General features: G+C 41.7%; 3 protein-coding genes across 5 annotated transcripts in view; 2 read left to right on the forward strand and 1 right to left on the reverse strand.

The window, feature by feature from the left end:
- LOC126383066 (peroxynitrite isomerase THAP4-like) overlaps positions 1-3,737 on the reverse strand; it is a 13,455-nt gene extending 9,718 nt beyond the window's left edge. The window contains exons 1-2 of the mRNA XM_050033449.1: positions 2,958-3,737; positions 427-720 (exon numbers count right to left, since the gene is read on the reverse strand). Coding sequence (XP_049889406.1) covers positions 427-720; positions 2,958-3,248 — 585 coding nt within the window. The 5' untranslated portion in view covers positions 3,249-3,737. The remainder of the gene's footprint in view (positions 1-426; positions 721-2,957) is intronic.
- Positions 3,738-3,767: 30 nt separating this feature from the next.
- LOC126383059 (zinc finger protein 285-like) lies at positions 3,768-11,918 on the forward strand. Of its 2 annotated transcripts, none has more exons than XM_050033440.1 (5): positions 3,768-6,122; positions 7,547-7,706; positions 7,805-7,898; positions 7,994-8,258; positions 9,756-11,918. In XM_050033440.1, exons 1-5 carry the CDS (start codon positions 5,769-5,771, stop codon positions 11,574-11,576), a joined length of 2,694 nt encoding a protein of 897 aa, XP_049889397.1. In that variant the 5' UTR covers positions 3,768-5,768; the 3' UTR covers positions 11,577-11,918. The 2 variants fall into 2 exon arrangements, with proteins under 2 accessions (XP_049889397.1, XP_049889398.1); XM_050033441.1 differs by having other exon boundaries at positions 3,768-6,104.
- A 1,569-nt stretch (positions 11,919-13,487) lies between these two features.
- LOC126409134 (zinc finger protein 778-like) overlaps positions 13,488-17,661 on the forward strand; it is an 18,726-nt gene continuing 14,552 nt past the window's right edge. The window contains exon 1 of one of the 2 annotated variants that reach the window (XM_050075075.1): positions 13,488-14,065. In XM_050075075.1, coding sequence (XP_049931032.1) covers positions 13,772-14,065 — 294 coding nt within the window. In that variant the 5' untranslated portion in view covers positions 13,488-13,771. Of the gene's footprint in view, positions 14,066-14,091; positions 15,283-17,661 lie in introns of those variants that run through there. The other variant, XM_050075073.1, reaches the window with a different exon arrangement.

The raw sequence follows: 17,661 nt of genomic DNA on the forward strand, positions 1-17,661 counted from the left end.
GACTTCCACCAAGATAAACAACACAACCTTAATATCTCGACAAACCATAACTGTTGTATTAAGCGGCAAATAACTTGTCTATTAACCACATGAGCTTGCTATTGTTAGCTAGCTGTGCTAATGTCATACACCGTACAGTTAGCAAACTCACAAGGTTAGTGTGCAAGTCAATTGCTGCTTAACGTTATGTTACATTGAAATGAGGTCTTGTGGCAGACGCTATGTGGCATCTAAGTTAACCCTATAGCCTATAATACAGTGGCATCTAAAAATAAAATACACTTATATGTTCGTGATAAGCATGACAAACAACACATATGTAGCCTGGAGTTCTCCTAGATTTATTTGAAATGTGTGCTCTGCTGTTTTGTTAAAAATGTAGGACAGGGACAGGAAAAGATGCTACAGCTGTCTGAGCAGACTCACCTCATTCTGTGGGCTCACCGGGGATTCATCGGGCTCTGACTTGACACACAGTGTTGGGACAGCACTGAGCTTTAGCTGGCCCGTGTCTTCAAAAGAGTCACCGGTAAAGTGTTCATTACAAATGGTGATATCAGTCCAGGATGACTCTTTCAGTTGCTGCCCGTTGACTTCCAAAATCAACTGAACCCACTCCAGCCTCCTCTCTGGATCTTCCGGTAACTTAAACAGTAGTGCACTGCGACGCCATGAATCACATCTGACCACAGAGCACGTCCTGGATGCAGCAGTTGACCGCTAAGTGAATGACAAAAGTAAAAGCTTGCAGTTAAACAAAAGCTGCATACAGTCCTCTAAAACTGGGGTTCAGAGCACCCTACAGCACCATACCTTGTTCATAAACTTATTGCTAATCAGCTGAACTCCAGACGCAGCAACATAACAAAAGCACTTTATAATATAATTAGAGTACCTTACTTACCACAGCCTCAGGTGTTTCCCTTTGTCCTCTCTGTCTACCGACAGATGGGACGGCTGTATCTTTCAGAAAAAACCTTGTACCGGTTTGCTCTGTTTTTTCAGTGTAGTCCTCCCTCACAAAGTGCTCCGAGCAAATTAGCAGTCGTGGCAGGTCTTTTTGAGGTGTGTTGGGGTCCATTTGTACAGCAACGAGCCATTTTCGAAATTGCTCTGGGTTGCGAGCTGGAAACCGGTGAAACATCACAGGAGTCCCTGTAGGTTTGCCTTGATTGTTTTTGCAAGTTGCAATTCTACATTTTCGAGGCATGATCGTCCGTGTCATCTCTTTGTTTGCTTTTACCAAGTGACCTAGCATTCCTGTCCCAGAGCCAGCTGCTGCTTGCTGGTGTAGCCCTCCGCGCAGGACGTAAACACACTATAGTTCTGTGTATCAAACTTCTTCTAAAACGACTAAAAGGACTCCCGTTTTTCGAATTCATGTTTAAACATGTTTATTTTAAATGCACGTGTAGAAACGCCAGCTTCAGGGTTTCTGTAACGTTTATTTGTTCACTTTTACACAGGCTACTGACCCCCTATAGACTTCAATTGTGTTCGCTCAGCTAAGCTGCAATGGTAACCGCTGAGACCCAGCCATTGGATGTACAGCCACAAAAAAGATATCGATCATGTTGTCTCAATATGAAAATGATAGAGAAAGGGCATAACTCACAAATCGTCGGAGTATTCCTTTAAACATATGCTGTTTGAAATCACTGTATGTCTGGAATGTAGTTCCGGTTGTGCATTTGGCTTCAAAACAACTCTGATGGTGTATTTGATTAGTTTTGAGGGAGAGAGGGGGCCATACTGTTCACCTCCATTTTGTGCACTGAGCAGCAGGCAGCTCTGCCCCACTGATCACTGATAATTAAAGGTAGTGTACCTACCCATATAACTATAGGGATTACGGCAATAGGCGAATTTGCCAAAATGTCGAACTGTCCCTTGAAGAGTTTATCTGATGACTGTAGGCAGAGGCAGGCTAATGCTTCCCATTGACTCCCAGCATTTGAGCTAAGCTAATTAGAGGTGGGCGAGCTCTGCCCGTCTCTCCCTTGTTACTGCACGCACAGTCGAAATAATGGTATCTATCTGCTTGTCATGGACTCGGGAGTGAGACAAGACACGCAAACAAAAAAAATGTTGGCGTATCCCTTTAATTGTCAGAGCACAAAATGGAGGTGAACGATACGGCCCCCTCTCTCCCTCAAAACTAATCAAATGACTCCAAAACGCTCTAGTGGCGCGCACCTGAGACAGTGCCGTAGATGTTGCTTGCAGCCTTGCATTTGCGGTATCGTCAGTTGGACACACCAGAAAGTTTGAGAAAAGTTTACAGAGTGTTATTGTAAATCATGGTTTGTAAAAGGTTGTAATTTTTGTAATGTACCTACTCATATGACTATAGGGGTTACGGCAATAGGCGAATTTACTATCCCTTTCAGCAACTCTAAACGGTCCTGTGTGCTTGTTGTGACTCGTTTTTTAGACAGTAAATACAGTACAATGGCCGTCCTATTTATCTTGTGTTACCAACGCCAAGCTGGCAGACCCCCGAACCATAGTAAAGGGACCTCCGAAGACCACTAGCTCCTTTAGCTTGTGTTAGCTCGTTGTGGCAACAACGCATTAACAACGAGACTTCGTCTGCGTTGAAGAACGGGACTTTATTTCCAGCACTGCAGGAATGATGCACAGCCTCTCTCATCAGTGTCCGACTTTTACATAGAGGAAAATAACGCAAACACAGCATACAGAACTGCGTAGGCTTCTTCGCTGTGGCTGCTGGATGTAAACAATGTAGCACATGCCTCACTTTCTTCCTGGGCGCATCTGTCTGACGTCACACACCACACCCGGCGCACTAACGTCTCATACATCCTACACTAACTACACACACACACACACACACACACACACACACACACACACACGGCTCAGCCTGTAACACTTGTCTGGCGCAAGATAATATGCTCAGCGTTACAACGGGAAAACAAAACACAAGTACTTACCTCGTTTACTGTCTGTGTGACACTGAGTGATGGGATGGCCGTGTCCTTCAAGAAAAGTCTCATTGTTTGGGTTCTGAATTCCAGTTTTTCGTAGTAGTAGTCCCGTGAAAAATGCTCTGAGCAAACTAGCATCTTCTTGACTGCTTCTTGTGGTGTGTTGGGATCCATGTTCAGAGCACCTAGCCATTGTTTCATCCGCTCCGGGTTTCTAGTTGGAATTGCGTGAAAAATAAGATTTGACCATGTCTTGTGCTTGTTGTAGCAACCCCGTACAGCACACGTACGAGGCATCTTTGTAAAATTCTGATTTATAAATATCTCTTTCCAAAAAAGTGTCAGTGTCCTACAAACTCCTTCACCGATCTACTGCATGAGCTCTTCTTCTTCTTCATTCTTCCTCAGCTATTTACTGGCGCGCATGCGCCCCCTGAGGTTGAGTTTCGTATGTATTTCTTTCGAAAATTAAATAAAGTGCTAATCTTAGTCTAAAAATAGATAACGTAACATAACGCGGTAAAAACGAGTCACAACAAGCACACAGGACCGTTTAGAGTTGTTGAAGAGTTTATCTGATGACTGTAGGCAGAGGCAGGCTAATGCTTCCCATTGACTCCCGACATATGAGCTAAGCTAATTAGCGGTGGACGAGCTCTGCCCGTCTCTCACTTGTTACTGCACGCACAGTCGAAATAATAGTGTCTATCTGCTTGTCATGGACTCGGGAGGAGATCCATCACTGGATCGCCAGTGCTATCTCTGTAAATAGCATACTAAGCGTTTCGACCATTGTTTATATAACATTACCTTCACTGTGTCTGTAGCTCTCTCTACTCGTGGGACAGCCGTTTTCTTGAGGAAGAGGTGTTTCGGGATTGGATGTCTTCTCTTCTTCGGCTGGCAGTAGTCATCTTGGGAGAAGTGAGCACTGCAGACCCGATGGTCTGCAAGGCGCAGTGTCTGAACAGGAGTGTTAGCATCCATTTGTAGCACAACTAGCCACAACTTCAGCATCTCGCCGTCCGACAAAGGCAGCCTATGAAAGCTGTACGGGGTGTTGCACGACATCCTGTTCTTGCAATTCGGATAAGCACAAACACGAACCATTGTTTCCAATCGATGCAGTAAAACTCTCAGCTGTACTCTGGGACAAGCAGCGCCACTCTGAGACAGCATGGCTCCTCTGTTTTCTTTTTTTCCTTCAAACTTTATTGGAAATTGCTGGCACATACAGATACGTATAAAAACAATACAAGTATGTTGGTGCAACCTTGAACACAACATAACGCGAAGGTGCGCTGAACAGACAAAAATGACAGATATAAAACAAATCACTTACAATCAAAAGTAAACGAGAAAGTCATGAGAGGTGAAGAAAACGAAAAAAAAGAGAAAGGGGAAAAAAGGGTGCGAGAGTATGGGAGTCAGTTCACGTAAACACTTTATAAGTAGAGCATATATTAAAGGTTTTGATAGCTTTTTTTGTTCTGTGATGGGGAGATCGTTGATATATCCTGTTCCATTTCTTTTATAAACACAGAGAAATTTGTTTTTTTGTTTGGGAATTTACACTTGTGTATGTGAAGCCAACAGTAGAATTAGATTAATAAGAAAGAAAGCGTTCTCATTTTTACTTCTGTAATCACAACAGCCAAATAAAACGTTTTTATAGTATAAGACAAAATCTGGGAAAATACTAGTAATTATGAATTTATTAATCTCATTCCACAGTTCACGAATAAATTCACAAAAGCAAAATAAATGTGAGCATGTTTCAGGAAGAGATTCGCAGAAGGAGCATTTTACATCAATGTCATTCTTCAATTTTTGTAAAAAGTGTTTGACTGGATTGAATCTGTGGATCAGCTTAAATGAAACTTCCTTTACCTTATTAGTTAGAAGAAACTTCTGTGATAAAGACCAGACTTTATTCCAGTTGATATTACTCACAAAATTGCTCCAGTAAAATGTTGCTGTAGGCACCGAAATCAATTCCTCCTGAAACAAGGCTCTTATTTTAGAATTTATACTTCTATTAAGAGAAAAGCAAACTTTACCCAGTGAAGTTTCTAATGGATCAGGGGGTGACAATGACAGGGGTGGAGAATGGTCAACATTCTTAAACAACATACAAAAACCAGATGGGATTGCATCAAAAACTATTGAAAATTCTTTTAGAGTTACAGGTATATTGTACCGGGCGAGAAATTCAGAGTAGTTGTACAGAAGTCCTCTACTATTAAATAACTGACTCACTAAAAGAATACCGTGGTTGAACCGTTTATCATAAAATAGTGACTTATTTTTGTACAAAATACTACAGTTGTTCCAAATACAACATTTCTGTGGGGAAAAGTTGTGCTTGTAAATCAGCGCCCATGCCTCCTCTGTTTTCTTCAACAGAGCAACAAGCAAAGCTCTCGCGAGATGACGTCACACACAGCCCAGAGGAAGCGCTCTGAACCGGTCAGTGGCGAAAAAAGCACTTTTAATGCGCAAACTTATACGGGACGCATTTGCCCCCATATCTACCGTTTTAGCTCGTTTCGCGGCTCCCGGTTGCATCCGCCTCCCTCAAAACTAAACCAGTTTTAAAAGGAGTTGTACCTATGAATCATACGCACACATACACATGGGGAAATAGGGCCCAGGTTGAAAAATACCGAAGTTATCCTTTTAAAGCCGGGACACGCCTTACAACAAACCAAGCGACCCCAGCCACAGAGCCCCGCCCATTCTGTGTTACCGCCACAGCCACGACCTGCTAGCTTGTTACTGTTGTTAGCATTGAGGAGCAGCCCACCGAGGAGCTCCATGCTGCAGCTCACTTGTAGGAAATATAAAGCTATAGCAACAAAAGTTAGTTTCAACATGTGCTCCGTCGACGGCTGTGACTCGTGGCGTCGCGGTGCGCAACGGTTCAAGTTACCGGAGGATCCAGAGAGGAGGCTGGAGTGGGTCCAGTTCGTCCTGGAAGTCAACGGTCAACGGCTGAAAGAATCGTCCTGGACTGATATCACCATCTGCAGACACCATTTCACTGAGGACTGTTTTATAAACCAGACTCAAAGCGGGACGGTCCAGCTGAAGCCCAGTGCTCTCCCATCACTGTGTGTCAAGTCGGAACCAGCAGAACCTGAAGTGAAACAGGTGAGGACTCAGTATGAGGTGCTTCTGCTTACTTTAACTACTTTAAGTACACTAACATACACAAGTCTGTAAGTCTCTAACATGCCACAGACTGCTGCTGACACCATGTTGTTTCTCTGTGGAAAGAATTCATTCATCGTGTCACGCACACATCATTTAAATTAACCACTAACAAGTAGGTCAGAGCCACAGCACATATGTAATAGTCAAGTACAGTAAATGTTGTTTTGCATTGACAGTTTGGTGTTTATTACTCTATTGATTGAAGTTACACACTAACAAACCCAGGCCCACGTTTCCTTAATAATGTCAGGGGGCCAGGGCCCTGTTAATAAACAGACAATAATAATATTTATAATAGGGATACACGATAGTATCAGGACGTCATTGATATCGGCTGATATCAGCTTTAAAATGAACTATCTGAATCAGTTTGCACAATAAATCAATATTACATACATTGTAAAGTATTGCATCTGCTAGTGGGCCGTCATGATTAGAGTATGCATGCATAATATGGTATTAATTCCACTACAGAAGAGACTTGATGATCACTAAAATAAGGTAGGGAAAAAATTGGATATATCGACATCGGGATCGGTCAAATGAGTTGTTACATATCTGCATATTGGCAAAAATCTAATGTCATTCATCCTTAATATGTAATAAAGGAAGTGCCAGTTTTTAACCTTTAGACGTTTGCTGTCCTCCCCCATCTTTGTAAATTCAGCCACAACAGCACTGCACAGGTCAGGTGTTCGCAGGGGCGTTTTTAGGATTTACCTGGACCTTTGTCGGGCAGTCTGGGGGATCCTCCCCTGGCACTTTTTTTTTTAACAAATAAGTTCTAATTTGATGCATTTTATGTTTTTTTTTAATATAAAATCCCAGTGTGAATCAGTCATTTATTTTACTTGTGAAATACAAAATTGTCAGCAGCCCACCGAGCGCCCTATCACAAGCCAGATTTGGCTCACGGGCTGTAAGATGAGTATCATTGCTGTAGGTATTCCCACATTTCCTTAACACAAATAACTGATGTATCACGCCAGAAACGGGTATTAGGAGTCATAGCAGGAGTGTTATATGCAACATTGAGTGACAAGATATGAAAGTGGCTCACATCTGCACATTTCATTGCTCCAGTTGAAATGTTTATACTGACCGGTGTCCAATGTGCCTTAAAAGACCTTGTCTTATAGTGCTGACAATAATGTGCACTTGCCATGCCAGAGATAATAACATGTGTATGCGTATTGAGCCATTCAACATTAATGTGAACCATAATCTTTATTTTCATGTTAAAAAACAAACAGACATGTAGTTCTGTAAGGTGTTTTTAATAGAAACTCTGACCAAACAGAACTTTTGGTGTGTTGTATGTAACCTTTGTGACAGTCTATGCTACAACTACAAGCTTTTCCTTTTGTTACTCTGTGTAGGAGCTTGAAGAACCCCCAGAAGTTGATTCTCAATGCGATCAACAAGAAAAATGTGATAGTCCACCACCTCCCTGTTCTGAAGAATTGGAACATACAGAAATATGTGATAGTCCACCACCTCCCTGTTCTGAAGAATCACAATCAGAGCATGCTTCAGAAGGTAAGAAACTATATTTTTTTATGTGTTATTACAAATAAAGTGGATTCACTTAAATTGTTCTTTTAATGTGAATAATGAGCTTTAAATTTAATTTACAGCTGCCCAACAAAGCCCTGCGCCAAGTGATGCTCCAGATCCTGATTACGGTCAGATGATACAAAAAGTTGCAAACATTGATATGATCAGGAAAAAGTAAGTTCATTCCTCTGTAACAGATGTACCTTGATTAAACCAGCTTAGCTTTTTAAAGCTGTGTCTCACAATGGTTTGTTTACCCCATTTTTCAGAGCTGCACTTCTGCAGATGCAAAGGAAGTTCGTTGTGAACGAAAAACGTCTCCTCCAGTTGTTCAGCCACAAGTGTCCGTTGTGTGGCTCTAAAGTAAAGACGGAGAAGGTCACCTTTGATGTGGTCATCATCTTGAACCAACAGTGCCTCAAGTGTGAGTACAGAAACCAATGGAAAAGCCAAGTCAATGCTAAAGTCCCAACAGCTGAAGAGAAACACCTGGTGGAAGTCGTAGAAGTAGACGTAACTCCAGAGACTCAACAGGTAGGAATAAACGTCAAGACACACATCCAGACTAACTGCTATCTTAAGAGTAAAATCTCCTTATGAATAGAATTATGCATTCAAGGGCATTTTTAACTATCATACATGATCAACACCGTCCCAATTGCATTTCATGAACCAAATTCTGAATTTATTATTATTATTATTCATTATCTTTGTGTGTTTGGCTGTAAAATAAATCCTGTACAGATTTTGAAGATGTTACATTTTAAGGCCTTTGCACACTGAGGGCTGAATTCACAAAGAACGAACTGCGGCCGCTGATAGCACCTTGAATTGCACTTCACTTGCACCCGCAGTTTGCTCCGTCTTAACATCCTATTCACAAAGGATATTGCGCTAATGATATACCAGCGCAAACACGCCCACAAAGTTTGGCAGCTGAGTGCAGTTTGCCCCTGATTTGCCCCTGATNAATGGAATTATGGAAATGAAACAACTTTTCCATGATATTCTAATTTTTTGGAAAGGGTCTGTATACACAGGTAAGTGTAAACGAAGATCTTTTTGAAAACGGAGACGATGAAATGTCCGTTTATGAAATCTTTTTGAAAACGGAGACGATGAAATGTCCGTTTATGAAAATAGCCGGCAATGTGTAAACGGCCTCTAAATGCTGGCTTTGTGCCAAGAACACATATATATGCACATATGCACAAATATATGCACATTACCTCATTTAAATACGTGCAAATAACACCGGAGCACCGAGACGCAGTCTGCTAGGCAGCACAGTTAGTGGAGCATTTCACCCTCTGCGAGTTCTTTGTGAATTAGACGGTATCTGTTTGCTCCATTTTTACTGGTTTAGCGGGCGCAAAAGCCACGCAATCCTTTTGTGAATTCGGCCCTGAGTCTGGTTTTTTTTCGTCCGAAATTGTCACATGTCTAAAAATAAATACGACTCATGTTTGCGCACTGAATCTGAAACTTTTGTCCATTATTAAAATTTTCAGAATAGGTTTGATTTTCTGTGTTTTTCGCTAACGTCAGAAGCCTTCAGAGACGTTTGACAAAGAAGCAGTGAAGATAGTGACGTGGCGGGACACAGTCATGACATGACAGAGGGACGGCGCGCACAGAATCATTTCATAACTTACATAGCTACTTTGAACAGGTCAGATAGTAATATTCAGGTGGATGATGATGAAGAGGAAGAGGAGGAGAAGGATGTGGACTGCACACAGAATGTGGAGGATAGCTCTGCCCATTCATGCAGCTGCGGTGCCAAATGAAAGACAGGGAGGGAGTGGTTACAACCAGATAGGTAACTCCAGAGGAGAGAGGCAAAGGAGGAAATGTGTCTTTTCATTATGTCATGTATTTTGAATTTTTCACAACAAATAGAACAACAAAACGCATCAGAATCAGGGTGTAAGGTTTCAGGTGACGGATTAATAAAACGCACCCCAAAAAAACAGACTCAGTTACAAAGGCCTTTACTCATACCCATTCTTGTCATTATATCTTTCACAGAAAGCGTCAACCGATGACAACCGCAGCACTATCACAGGCGTATCCAAGATTGTCGCTGTTATTGATGAGAGGGACGATTCCATGGATGACACAGAGGAATCGAGTTATGAAGATGCCATGGATTCAGATGAGGATTGGTATCCAGATGACTGGCGTCCAGAGGTGAACATGCTTTCTGAGGAGAAAAACGAAGATGAAAAGGGAGATTCTGATGATCAACTTGTTCTTCCCACCAGATCCAGTGGGCTCTGCGCAGAGTGTGGCAGGTTTTTTTGTAAAAGTAAGCCTCACATATGTGAGCACAAAATTAAACCCTATGCTTGCAATATTTGTGGAAAAAGATGCGTTAGTGAGGTCGCGTTAAATTTTCACAGCAGAATCCACGACGAAAACTATGAACATCCTTGCAAATACTGCCACGCTACATTCAGGACAAAACTGGATAAAATCACCCATGAACAGATCCACTCAACTCAAGAAAAACCGTATAAATGTCCCGACTGTTCAGAGACATTCGCCACACATACGGACCGCAGAATCCACCTGGCGAATCACAGACTGTTGAAATGTCAGGAGGATTGGAATCCAGAGGACTGGCGTTCAGAGGCGAACATGCTTTTTGAGGAGGAAAGCGAAGATGAAAACGGAGATTCTGATGATCAACTTGTTCTTCCCACCAGATCCAGTGGGCTCTGCACAGAGTGTGGCAGGTTTTTTCGTAAAAGTAAGCCTCACACGTGTGAGCACAAAATTAAACCCTATGCTTGCAATATTTGTGGAAAAAGATGCGTTAGTCAGGTCGCGTTAAATGTACACAGCAGAGTCCACGACGAAAACTATGAACATCCTTGCAAATACTGCCACGCTACATTCAGGACAAAAGGGGATAAAATCACCCACGAGCAGATCCACTCAACTCAAGAAAAACCGTATAAATGTCCCGAATGTTCAAAGACATTCGCCACACATAAAGTACGCAGAATCCACCTGGCCAATCACAGACTGTTGAAATGTCACATCTGTGGAATGGAATTTACAAGTCGCATTTCTCTCAGAAGGCACATGCCCGTACACACGGGATTGAAACAATTCCAGTGTTCAGTGTGCCAACGTGGCTTCAAGCAGTCGACCCATCTGAAATCCCACATGCGTCTGCACACAGGAGAGAAGCCTTTTAAGTGTCAGCATTGTGACAAATGCTTCACTCACAACGTGAGCTTGAAGAGTCACGTCCAGCGTTACCATACATCCAATTCTGGACCTGAGTGGAAGAAGGGTAAAAGAAACAAAACTGTAAGCGGCGCTGTTGATGGTCGGGAGAATGGGAACAAGAGAGTAGCAGATTCAGGGCTCGACAATGTAGAAGAACAGGACACAGAGGAGAACGTGCAGAAGAACAGTAAGGCTGTGATAAAAGCTAAAAATTACAGGAGCACGGGTAGACCCATAGGAAGACCTAAGAGAAATACAGCAGGCCACTTGGTTCTGGCAGGGGAAATGCAAGGCCAGCGTTTAAACACTAAGACTGCCAAAGCTAAGGCACGGAAGTTAAAGAGATCACATAACAGTGATGAAGAAAGCGAGGACGAGCTGACCCAAAGCGACATGTCCTTTGACTCAACAGAGGAGGAAGAGGAGAATAGTGACAAAGTGACTTCAAGCACAAGTAGATCAAAAAGAAAGGCCAATAATGCAGACAGTGACTCTGATTTTGATCCAGTAGAAAGACAGAAAAAGAGGTACAGCAGCCAGAGCGGTGGTCACAACTCAGGGAAGCGCAGGGGACGACCAAGAAAGAATCAAGTTGTTGAAGACACTTAAAAAGACATTGGAAAAGTTTTTGAGCCCAGAACGGAAATAGGAAGAGAGATACAGTTTCGAGTGTCAGACAGAACTGGAAAGGTTTTCATGATGCATTTAAACAATCTAACTTGAGAAACTAAACTTGAACACTCAGACTGGGAACTTTTCAAACTTCATTAAGACATCCTGTCACTTTGATCTCAAGATATGTTTGAATCCTGTTCACTGATGTGTATACCATGGAATTAAACTAGGTAAAATTAGATTAAACCAAGTTGAGGTTAAGTGCCTGTTTTCTTTTGTTGTGAATGTTCAATAATTCTATTTGTACTGTATATGAAGCTAATAAAGTGTTTTTATTGGAAAGATCTCCTCTGTAGGTCTTTATTCAGCTACAATACTTATATTGGATAAATAATTCTAATTCTACACAATTAACTGCTTAAAAGTGAGGTAACTAAAGGGAATTTGGCCCATCATTATTCACTGTATTATTTACATCTGTGCTTTTCCTACTGTCATATGTCAAAATATAATTTGTAAAGAAGCTTGTCTGTTAAAAATCCAAATGATGGGGCTTCTGTGGCTCAGGATTCAGAGTGAGTTGTCCACCAATCGGAAGATAAGCAGCAATTCAATCCCTGGCTCCTCCAGTCAACGTGTCCTTGAGCAAGATACTGAGCCCCAGATGGAAGTGCTCTTGAGTGTGTACGTGTGTTAATGCTGTGTAGCAGGTGGCACCTTGTATGGTGATAGATGACTTTGCACACTTAATGTTGATGCACCTACTTAGTATGACTCCGTCTGATCAGCATCACCACTGTGATAATGGAGAAGCTGTAGGGAGGAAAAACTATGACAGCACATGACACATCAAATTTTCAAAACAGTAATTACATAAGACTACTTGAGTGTACTGCAGGGACACATTAAAGGGTAAGATCCTTTTTGTTTAATCAGAAACAGCCCTGAAATCGCTATTGCCATACCCACCAGACTCTATTTAAATATGTCATTTTATCATCACCAAACACCTCATTTAATCCAGCAGAAACAAAATAGAAGTCTTTGTTCATCTTTCCACTGTTTCAACAATCACCAACTCTGATTTGGCTGAAATAAATCCTTATATTACTCAGTTAAATGTGAAAATATGTTGGCACTTTACAGGCTAAAATTAACATTCATCAGAATGGACTTATTTACACTAAAAAAAAGGGAAACATATGAAGGTGTTGTTATGTATAGGTTATTATGCAGTGGTTTACTGGTCTGGCCCACTTGAGATCACATTGAGCTGTATGTGACCCCTTAACTAAAATGAGTTTGACACCCCTGCACTGAGGCACAGTGTGGAAATGTTTTCTTATAATTTGTGTTGTTCAACAGCGCCATCTGCTGGTGTCATTCTGGGCCTGCACAGTGCTTAAAGGGATAGTGCACCCAAACATGAAAACTCACCCATTATCTACTCACCCTCATGCCGATGGAGGATCAGGTGAAGTTTTAGAGTCCTCACAACACTTGCGGAGATCCAAAGGGAGAGGAACACAACTCCACCTAATGGAGGCTTATGGTGCCCCAGATTCAAACGTCCAAAAACACATAATTGAAACCACAAAATATCTTTATATAATATATCTGCTCGTCCGTAGTGATCCAAGTGTCCTGAAGCCCCGACATAAAAAGTTGTTTAGAAAAACGTCATTTGAAAATATCCGAGACAAAGGCCATTGTCCACCTGAACTTCCTCCACAGACTTCGAGGGAACTGTTCTAGTTTTATCCATTTCTTGATAGTGTTATGAGAGCAGGTAACGCTTTTGAAAGTGTACCCCTTTAAGAGAGAGAAAGAGAGAGAGAGAAAGAGAGAGAGAGAGAGAGAGAGAGGAGGTGCGTTGTGATGACGTCAGTGTGTGTGCGACGGTGCATAGTATGTGGTCTGAAGCAGGAGAAACGGGTGCAGAGTAGAGCCAGAGCAGTTTAGCAGACAGGATTAAGTGTAGCTGTGCCTATGACTGTTATAAATAAATATTCTGCACAGAAATGCAAGCTGTTGTCCGTCCATCCTTTACCGGCTGCCATGTGGAGTTAATTGGGTCATTGAAACTAGAGTGAAGTGAGTCAAGCTACTTGTGTCCCGGTCCGGGAGCTGAGTAGTAAAGTTAAACAACATATCTCCATCCATTTGCCTTTATATTTTATTCATTCGCGATGGTTCGCGTGTGTGTTTTTCCTCGATGCTGGAACCAAATGAAGCGTGTGAAGTCAAGACCCACTGAGCTAATGTTTCATAAACTACCGATTTGTGACATCGACCGACTACATCAGTGGCTACTCGCTCTTAACCTGGATCCACACCGTGACATTGAATCACTATTTTCACTGCGGGTGTGTAGTGATCATTTTTCACCGGATGATTACTGTCCACAACTTCATGCCAGATCAAGACGTATGTTGAAGTCCACGGCTGTACCTCGGTTTATACCACCGGTACAAAGGACAGAGGTGAGTAACCTTACTTTATACTGTTTGATATGTAACCTTACAGACATAATTTAGAGAAACAGGGGACAGAATTATCCTCACACATAAACACATGCACAGAGAGGCAGTAAGAGCTACAGGCTACAATGAGGCTAAAAACAAGAGTTCACATGACGTTTTTCCAAACAACTTTTTATGTCGGGGCTTCAGGACACTTAGATCACTACTGGCGAGCAGTATGGAGATATTTGTGGTTTCAATGATGTGTTTTTGGACGTTTGAATCTGGGGCGCCGTCAGCCATGGGTGGAGTTTTGTTGCTACCTCCTCTCCCCTTGTATCTCCGCAAGTGTTGTAAGGACTCTAAACTCCACGTGATCCTTCATCGGCATATGGGTGTGAATTTTCATGTTTGGGTTCACTATCTCTTTAAATGAATACCTCACCCCCAAAGTCTTATCTATAATAACTAAGCTCGTGGTTTCCTCCACGGTGCACAAATACTCTAAATGAGATTGAAATGGTGCGACATTCATCAACAGCAAATCTATATCAACACATCCGGTTACAAACTCTCACACAACTTGCGCAGTATCATTAGAGTGTCATTATTCCAGCTGTTTGCACAGTACTCCCAAAACACACTCATTTTCGCTAAAACATCACGAGTCAAATCACTTCCGCATAATCAATCTCAGCGCGCCTGGGCAAGCCGAGCGCGTGCGGCTGAACTCTGCTCGTGCATTCCACTGTAATCCATCCTCCCGGCACGCTCATTGGCCAGGAGTTGTGCTGCTGCCTCACGTGATGTAAGCAGTGAGGAGCATGGCATCTGATCTGTGTGCAGAACAAGTTTGAGAGAAGTTAATTATTCCGATATCGATTAAAAGAAAAAGAGGATACGCGCGTGAGCGTCATCAGGCGGAAAGAATGCCCCGTGTGTGTGCGTACCCGAGATGCTTCAACCAGATGAAGTCCAACTCACCGGTGATGTTTCATAGACTGCCGTTAGGAAACCCTGAGATGCTACAGTTGTGGCTAACCGCTATGAACATAGCGACCACAACGGCGACAAACTTACGGTCACGATCACTGCGGGTGTGTAGTGATCATTTCACGTCGGACGATTACTGTGACGTTTCCTTCCCAGCGCGAGACCAGTCGACCAGACGCCTCAAACCAACCGCTGTGCCTGTCACTTTCGTTTCCAGCGGGCACGAGCTACATGCAGATGTGATGGTAAGTGACGGGTTTGATGTTCTGCAGCCATCAGTGATACCTAGCTACCAATGCACTGAGGTACAACGCACGCGCTTGCTCACCTTCTTTAAAGGAAATGCCCACTTTAGAATGAAAATACAGACAGTACTTACTGACCCTCATGACGGCAAGAAGTCCAATAGTTTTTTAATCCACAAAACTCGTTCGGGGTATAGGGGGATAACAGCTAGCCGGATTTTTTTCATACACTTGAAGTGCATGGAACCACATTTTGAAAATGTAAGAAAGCTCCGCTAATGCATTTCAGAAACGTCAGAACGGCTCTTCCGTCATAATCCAAGTGCACTGAAGCCGCGGCATGCAAAATTGATTAGACTTGATTTGACTTTAGATTAAAACTGAAAGAACAGTACACATACACGTTTAATAATAAAAATAATTAGAAGAATAATGACTTTATTGAGGACAGAGCGGTCCATAGTATACCACAAAAAACCCATCTATGTACAAAAATACGATATAATAAATACAACATATAAAATTATCTTTTAAAAAAGACAAGAAATACCCAACACGTCATTATACAAATTCATGAATATGGACAGAATTCAATAAACTGCACCCAAAAACAAGCTGTAGAGCCAGTGGTCCCACAGTCGAGATGAAAACCTGACTGAGCTCAGCTCTCTGAGACAGAGAGCCTGCACATACTGTATATCAATATATAATAATTCGTACTAAAGCAAGACTAATCTCTCAAGACAGATTCTGCAATTGATGGATTTCCAGATTGAAGCAAGTGTCATGCCATCATTATAGGCCACGTTTAGTCTTTGTATATTGCTCTTCCTATAGGAGCACAGCACAGGTGGGCAGTATACAACGGAGTGCTTTCTTTACATCAACACATACTTAATTTGTGAGCAAGCATATTAGCTTGTGCATACAACTTGTGTCACTGTAGATATCTCTATCATCAGATAAATCATTCATACATTTCAGACATACATAAGCAGACAGCAACATAAATGAAAATGTAAACATAAGAACACACACATTCATACAAATAGATTTATACATCAGTCACAGTTGTCTGTAGCCAATCTACATTGTAATTTGCTTCCTCTGTGAGAATCAATTTCACAATTTTATTGTTTATTTTGAAAGCAATGTTAATTCATTTACTTTTATGATAAACCCCATGATACTACTTGGTAAATTTCATATGCACAAATCTAAATGTGCTAAATCATCCCCCTGTTTAAAGTTTATTTTATTTTTTTATTTTTTGATAGATTTTAATCTAATGGAGTCTCAGGAACGTGATCAATAAGAAGTGTATCCACCATACATCATTATAATTAGCTGTTTGGTAATTTGTCTGCTGAATGATGATGTCTGCTGAGGGGGTGTGCAAAAAGGAGGAAGCATGTCAAATATTTTTTTAAGCACTGATGAGGGACGTACCTTTTTATTTTGGCTTAGTTAAGGTGCATACAAATTTAAATGGTTGTATTAAGTCTTTATTTTACCACAGATATTTAAATAAACAATGAAGGCAGGTTTGGAAGATAGGTTTTCTTTAAAAAAAATTACAAATTACATCAATTTTGATAGCCAGAAACTGTAAAAACAGAAAGTATCATTAGATTTTCACATGTCTGACAGTCCTTGGACATATTGTGTGCAACAAATGCTTCCATCAGACAAAATAATGATTAAAAAATTACCAAATGTGAGCTATAAAAAGTGATATTTCATCAAAATCACTTTATTCTACTTTAAATTTAGCTCAGAGGATAAGTTTTGAAAATCTAATGACTAATTCATGGTGGAGGGAGGGGCATTTTACATCAGTCACTCAGGAAGGTTAAACATCGATAAAAAATAATAAAATGAGGAAGAAGAAAAAAAGTCACAGCCCAGCCACCCGCATCCTCTGATAAATAAAGAACAGTCCCTAACTTTTAGCTTTTTTCAACAAAGTTGAAATAAATGAAAATAAAGTTGAAATAAATACAAAATAATAATAACATTCATTCATCTTCTAACCGCTTCATCCTCTTGAGGGTCGCGGGGGGGCTGGAGCCTGTCCCAGCTGACATCGGGCGAGAGGCAGAGTACACCCTGGACAGGTCGCCAGACTATCGCAGGGCTGACACATAGAGACAAACAACCATTCATGCTCACAGTCACAGTCACACCTACGGACAATTTAGAGTTATCAATTAACCTAGTCCCCAATCTGCATGCCTTTGGACTGTGGGAGGAAGCCAGAGTGCCCGGAGAGAACCTACGCTGACACGGGGAGAACATGCAAACTCCGCACAGAAGGGCTCCCACGCCCGGGATCGAACCGGCAACCCTCTTGCTGTGAGGCAAGAGTGCTAACCACCA

This window comes from Epinephelus moara, chromosome 21 (genome assembly GCF_006386435.1).
Source record: "Epinephelus moara isolate mb chromosome 21, YSFRI_EMoa_1.0, whole genome shotgun sequence".
NCBI classification, from domain to species: domain Eukaryota; kingdom Metazoa; phylum Chordata; class Actinopteri; order Perciformes; family Serranidae; genus Epinephelus; species Epinephelus moara.

Coding starts and splice junctions, on each gene's coding strand:
- LOC126383059 (XM_050033440.1), top strand. CDS start 5,769: ATGCTGCAGCTCACTTGTAGGAAATATAAAGCTATAGCAACAAAAGTT. Junction 7,707..7,804: donor ATCAGAGCATGCTTCAGAAG/GTAAGAAACTAT, acceptor TTTAATTTACAG/CTGCCCAACAAAGCCCTGCG. Junction 8,259..9,755: donor TAACTCCAGAGACTCAACAG/GTAGGAATAAAC, acceptor TATCTTTCACAG/AAAGCGTCAACCGATGACAA.